Source organism: Eimeria tenella, genomic scaffold (assembly GCF_000499545.2).
Source record: "Eimeria tenella Houghton genomic scaffold, Eth_scaff15, whole genome shotgun sequence".
Lineage (NCBI taxonomy): Eukaryota > Apicomplexa > Conoidasida > Eucoccidiorida > Eimeriidae > Eimeria > Eimeria tenella.
The window spans coordinates 36,819-43,429 of record NW_013541522.1 but is presented as its reverse complement, the minus strand read 5'-3'; the positions used below and the strand labels follow the sequence as shown (position 1 = coordinate 43,429).

The 6,611-nt window shown below is 52.8% G+C and overlaps 2 protein-coding genes across 2 annotated transcripts; one reads left to right on the top strand and one right to left on the bottom strand.

Annotated features, from left to right (window-relative positions):
• Nucleotides 1-373: 373 nt before the first annotated feature.
• Nucleotides 374-1,365, top strand: ETH_00029975 (uncharacterized protein; the record flags this gene model as incomplete). The annotated part of the gene is made up of 3 exons (XM_013373457.1): nucleotides 374-835; nucleotides 1,018-1,122; nucleotides 1,279-1,365. 3 exons carry the CDS (start codon nucleotides 374-376, stop codon nucleotides 1,363-1,365), a joined length of 654 nt encoding a protein of 217 aa, XP_013228911.1.
• A 2,972-nt stretch (nucleotides 1,366-4,337) lies between these two features.
• ETH_00029970 (Cyclin like protein 3b (Fragment)) lies at nucleotides 4,338-6,211 on the bottom strand (the record flags this gene model as incomplete). Its single annotated transcript, XM_013373456.1, has 3 exons — nucleotides 4,338-5,277; nucleotides 5,435-5,640; nucleotides 5,780-6,211. The coding sequence occupies 3 exons, from the start codon at nucleotides 6,209-6,211 to the stop codon at nucleotides 4,338-4,340; spliced, it is 1,578 nt and encodes a 525-aa protein (XP_013228910.1).
• Nucleotides 6,212-6,611: the final 400 nt, after the last annotated feature.

Sequence of the window (6,611 nt, the reverse complement as noted above, 5' to 3'; positions counted from 1 at the left end):
AGAGTACATCCAGAATGCTACCTTTACTTTTAAGCAACATTTGTGAGTATTTTAATCATAAATGTAATTTTGATGAATTATTTCATGACTGGCTTGCTGGTTGTGATCTGCATGCGCACGTTCTTGGCTGGTGCCATTCCATGGATCACGTCGGCGCGGGGGCATCTAGGTGCGATCCCAGGCATCGATAAGTGCCCTTCTGCTCAGCTGCACTGAAATATCATGATCATGTATGCTTTCTTCACGTGATTTCTTGAAATCAGAGTCCGATAGGTTCGTTTCAAGTTTTTTTGTCCTTAAAAGGATTACAGAGCTCTGCAGCTACACCTGCTGTTAATAGGGACACACTACGCTGCGTTATATCTCTGCAAAAATGCCACTCAAGAAATTCGGAGATAAAATCAAGAGTTCCCTGCAACATCTGTCGCCTAAAAGCAAAAAGCGCGATGATGCAGTAGAAGGTGACCTCTCACCATGCAGCCTCCCAACTGTGGCAACAGCCAAGCAACAACGACCTGAGTCGAATGAGCCTGCCGGAAGCAAACCCTATAAAACCAGCGGAGAAACTGAATCTCCAAAGTATGACCAACAGAAAGAACCAATTCAAGGGGAGCGGAATCAGATCGTCGCAGATGTTGTATACATGAAGCCACCATCGCCTCTTGCTGCATTATCTGCACCTGCTTCACTTCCGGCCGTGGCAGAGGGGATGTCCACGCCAAGATGGGAAGAAAATGCACAGATCTTCCCCACAATGTTCTACACAGTTAAGACACACAGCAAAGAGCCACTTAACCAGAGCGTGCTGTTGGTGAATCCCTCCAGAAGTGACCAGGTTAGGAAGACTGCACAATCAGCTGCTGAGTTGAAATGTAATCGCACGGCTTCTGTTTATCAAGCCGCATTCTATATGTACCATAGAAAGGCACTGTATTCAGGGACTCCAGATTCGCTACTGACGTGCGGAAAAAGAAACTGAGCTTCGTAGCAGAGGCCATGTGGAGTGACTGCACGCAGACCTTCAATCTCCGCCTAGCAGGAGGGAACAGAGCAGAGCTAGAGAAAGACGTTGTGACCATACAGGGAGATTACGTGGAACGCGTGACAGTCACGATCACCCCAGTGAGCAGCACACCATACTCACCATGAAGGCAGCTCAACACACCGAACATCCCGTACAGCACTCGAACCATGGGCGTATTAAGCTCTAAATGATTCACGCAGGAAACAGTCAAAGTTCTAAATAGGCTCACCTCAGTTACGAAACGCTGCATACAGGAAAACGACACCGAGGATGTCTACATCGACCTGCTTCAAGGCAACAACCTCTACGACAAGATTCGCGTCCAGACCAAGCTGCTCTAAAGCTTTCCTACCTAGTCTCTCTTGATCCCCAGAGATCCCCTGGGGTCCCTACTACTTGGCCCTAATAGCGTCCTGGATTGTGTTTGCCCTACGATTTAAACTGCATAGCGCTCTGCGCGCTGTCTGCTTCCTTGAGTTAAAGGTCTCTTTGCACCAGCATCGAGCCAAATATTTGTTTTGTTCCAAAAGGATAGCACAAGACTGACTGACTGCACAGTCCCCATCAATGCCAGTGAATGGATTGACCTGCTCAGTCGTACAGAATTGCCCCAAACACGATTCCGCCCAAAACACACATTCTCATGAAGGCTGGGATTACTCTGAGTACCCACATTCCCTTGCCTGTGCCCCACACTCGCGCACCACAACCCACACTGTCCATCGAACTGACGTGGACAAAGTCAAAAGGGTTAGAACTCCCTCACAAGTAAAATCGAAAACCTACGCGCCAACACGACTTAACAATCGTGGCACTAGGCTTATTGTGCCAAGAAAATGATACATCTCAAATCCTAAAGACGTTTTGTCTGCACGTACCCTTGTCGCCCGATGAACACGAGCTGCCCACCCCCAGTAGGAATGAAACACTCAGCTTTTGGTACCGCTTGTTTAATAATTGGCGGACGTCATCTATCTACTCGCCTATGCATTAATGCAGAACCACCCTATTCTGACTGGGGGCCAACTTAGCCTCAGTTGCCGCCGCTTCACCATTCACACGAATAAACCCTAGAGCCCTAGACCTAGACGGGTAGAGAACGGCAACCCTGCCCAAGTGAAAGATTCAATGAATGCTGCCCAGTACAGCATGGCCAAGCCACGACTAAGTTCCTTCAGATATTTGGTCAAAAGCTCATCCTCCGCCCGCTACATCGTCAAGCCATACCTCAGAAGCTGCACTGACGCCACAGAGAACAGTCTAGTGCTGTCTCTCACAACCACCGAACCACCAACGAATCAGATCGCAAAGCAAATTCGAGCTGTATGGGTCGCACAAGCACCCCGCAATGCAGCGTAGCTGCCGCCACACACCTTCACCGTCAGCTCAACACATAAATTGCTCAGTCCAGAAACCAGCTAATTGACAGCTTGTAAGCTAGCCGAGTCTGCTTACTGCTTGCTGCCTTGCTTGAGAAACTCTACTGCCGCAGCCTTGATTTAGTGAAACAGAGAGCCAGAACAAAGGAGCTAATATCCAGGTAGACAACGAAACGAAAACTGCCGAAAGCAACAAAAGCGGAGAAGAAACCCCGCAAAATAGGCTTCTGTTGGTACGGCGCGCGTGAAGCAAGGTCTCATATCTTCCGGTTGCCACGTGAGTTGGTCGGGCGCCAGACTGAGCCGGTGGAGCCCTTAACAGGAACAATAGGGACGGGCACCGTAGACACGCCGAGTAGTTGCTGCTGAGCCAGTTGTGTCTATCATGCCAATAATACAGTAAATAATATTAAAAGAGAAAAAGCGCCCAGATAGCAGCCGGCTGCTGCTTCGCCTACGCCGAGCGCAGGACTATGTAGACTTTTGGAAGACTGCAGAAGAGCTCTTCTTCACCCCAATTTTCTCCTGTGCTCCTCCTGGGGCTCGCCACAACTGTGGAGGCCCCACGCACGTCTCTATGGGTTCCTTGACCATCAGCATCGCCCCACTTTGAAGACAGAACACAGCGACTACCACGAAGAACGTGTGTGGGGGCCACTGTTGACTCCAGCTAGCCCCCCCCAAAAAAAATACCCGACAGCGACGGAACATCGCCGCCGTCTGAGCAGAGATGGCGGCTGCGTCTTCAGGCGTGCGGCTTTAAAAACATCGGGTCAACTGGGTGGGGGTGCAAGTGTCTAGCGGCAAAGAGACCAGGGAGAGAAAGGGCGGCAATGGAATGTGGGAGACGACAGCAAGAGTAGGCCCGTGAGCCATACCGTTCGGGCCTGGCATACAGGAAGACGACCATGTCAAGCGCGCACAGGTCGCAGATTAGGGGCCACACACCAGAAAGAAGCAGGCTTGCACCTCACGCTGTTCGTACAGCTGCGGCGCGCAGTTTCAAAAGCAATCACAGCGTGAGGGATAAGGCAAGGAAAAAAAATGTTGACACCCACGAAGTGACAAACACCGGACAAACTACTCGTGTCTAAGACGGTGCAAGACGACCACTTCGTATCACCTTGCACGAATCCGAATAATGGGATGCGAAGCCGTGAAGAGCGAGAGGAGGCAACGGGGGCGTCAGGCGAGGGGGTCACAAGCAAAGCTTGGCCGCCCTCGTCCCAGCTGCTCAACACTGAAGCTGGGATTCAGGTACTGCACACCGACCCAAATATATCCGCCGCAGTAAACATTGAACCCTTAAACCCAACGCACCCCGCCGCAACACATCAGGGAGAGAGAAGACCGGCACGGTTGCCCCCCCTAACGGGAGCCGCGTCACCGCCCACCTACACACCTTAACATCGGAGGAGGCAAATCATGGGCTGTGTGGACCGTGCAGCATAGCCCGTCCGGTAGTCAGCGCTGTGGAATCAGTGTCAGAAGGCATTCTGAGAGGAAACGGACTCGACTCCGAGCAGTGGAGAAACAGAAGGGCGGCGGCCGATAGAATGCGCTCCGCAACTTGCTTTTGCCCTGCTGGCTTCAACTCAGATGGCTCAATAGAGAAGACAGTGAATCCGAAGAAAATAATCAACAAAAACCAACTGAGACTGCGCCTCAGGACATAAGGAACAAAGACAGAGACAAACGAGGGGACCTCGGCTGCCAAAACGCCATACGCCGTTCACGGGGTTTCCAGGTGCAGCTCCTCACGCTAGCTGCTGCAATCACCTTGTCTGCCTCGATCCCAAACACGCCGCACATGGGCAAACTGTCTACACTGTAGCAACGAGACGTGGGTGCGAAACTACGAGACATCGAGGCCTCGTGCACCATGAGGTCCCCACCGTGTACGAGCAGCAAACTCCGCCGTTGGCGCAGCAGCATCAGTTGCTGTTGCTGCTGCTGCTCCAGCAGCAACTGCTGCTAATGATGATGCTCCCGCAGCAGCAGCAGCTGCTGTGCACTATCATCTGTCGGTGGTGCTGGTGCTGCAGCTCCAGGAGCCGCTCTGGACTGCACAACCGGCCTTGCTGCTTCGAGACCTTTTGCTGCTGTTGTGATTGAGCTTGCTGTGCCTGGGCCTGCAGCATCAAGCGTGTCTGCTGCAGCGACAGCTGCTGCTGCTGCGGGTGCTGCTGCTCGTAAGCACCTACATATTGCACACCGCAGCTCTGCCACTGCTGCTGGAGTGGGCATCTCATCAATGCCTCCTCTTGTGAAGAGACTTCGGTTCTTTGTAAGCTCTCCATCAGCCTATCCAACTGATGTTGCTGGATGAGGTCAGCTGCCGCCACGGCAGCCGCTACCACTGCGCCTGCACTGGAACCAAACGAAGTGCCCGATGGCAAATTTGGAGGACCAGCTTCAGGTGTGGTTGACACTGTAGAAGCTGTTGAAGTCGCCACCACGCCACTTAAGCAATGTTGCTGCTGCTCATGATGCCGTTGTTCCCGCTGCTGCTGCTGCTGCTGCTGCACAAGCGCATACAGCCGCCCTTGCTGCTCCATAGGAATTTGAGCATCTCCATAATTCTGCTGATCCGTTGGACCCATGAGGGAATTGCGGCAGTCTACACCACCAACCCTTGTATCAGCTGCCCCCACAAAGTGTTGCTGCTGTTGCTGCTGTTCCTCTGCCTCCACTTGCGGTACACTGGATACAGGCCGCCATGGGCAGGCGAGGAGGACCGTGCTGCGATAAACTGCATACTCCTCTTTTGAAACCATCAAATCGAACTTGACCAGCTTGAGAAACGCGAGCTCCAGACGGTTTAGCTCCGTCAGGCTCACTCCACCAACCCTGGCGTAGTATCTGTTGCTGTACCTGCGGAAACGAACATCGGCACAAAAAACCCGAGACAATAATTTCACAAAACAAGGGGATAAGGAAAGGGGAGTACTCTAACGTGGCCCAAGCCACGCAACCCGGTGCTGCTGCTGCGAAGGCCGCTGCAGCTGCTCGTTCAGTATCTCGGACGTACCTTACATCCTCTACAAACTTAACTCCGACAACGCTGGCAGCAAGCACGAGTCTGTGAATATTGAGTGCATTGATCCTGATGTGGTTTGCGCGGATGACGCGGTCAAGGTAGATGAGCGCGAACACGAAAACCTCCTCAGAGCAGCGAAAGTGTCGATACAGGCGAGGAATGTATGCAGCAATGGACGTAGCCGGTGGGCATATTGACTGAAAAATGCACACACGTATTCGCGCGTACTAAAATGTTTCGCATACCTCTATACAGTCGAGACTAAATGCTAAGCTTCGCCCGTCTCTCCACCGCAAGTCAGGCAACAGTTTTAGCAGCACAGCACGAATACCGTACGTCGAATCGCGTCGCCACACTCGGTCGGCCGCTTGCCTCGTCTCCTGAAGTGGCAAGCTGCTTCATAAGAAGAGACATTTTCTCAACAAAGAGAGGTCCCGAAGGCAGCACGCCCTCGTCTCCCCCGCAAGTGGAGTATCCCTTCTGGCTTTGCTGCTGTTGTTGTTGACGCTGCTGCTGCGAGCATTGCCTTTGTTCCTGTTCATACTGCTGTTCCCGCAGTGAATCCTGTTGTCGTATTTCTTGATACTCCTGAGATTGTTGCGGAAACTGCAGCTGCTGCTGCTGCAGCATTTGCTGCTGTTGTTGCAGCATTCGCTGCTGCTGTAGCAATTGCTGCGGCTGTTCCTGCTCCATTACAAGGTGGCCTTTCGTGTAGCCATACTTCAGCGTCTCGCCTTGAGGCGCGAAGGGTACACGCGTAGTCTCCATGCTTGCTGGAACGATGAAACTGCTGTGTGTCTTTGAACGGGCACTCTCAGCCGTAGGACTGCGCGCCTCCCCGAGAGCTGCATGGGAGCAGCCGCTGCCCTCACCGCCACGCAGCGCACCACTTCTGTGTTGTTGTTCTTTCAGCGACGTAGCGCAATTCAATTCGACTTATTGAGGCGGAAAGACGAAACTGCATTACGGTGCAGCCAGTCCCAGGTGACGATTACATGGTCTCCGCAACTGGGAGGAATTGCGACGGCGGAGACGCCGCCTCCGCTCGCATCAGCTGTTGTGTAATAACGCAGCAGATCCTCAGCCCTGTTCTCCCATGTGCTGACTGCAATCCCAAACAGAGCCAAGCCACCTCGCCGCCACGCCACCCTCCGAAACACCACGCAGC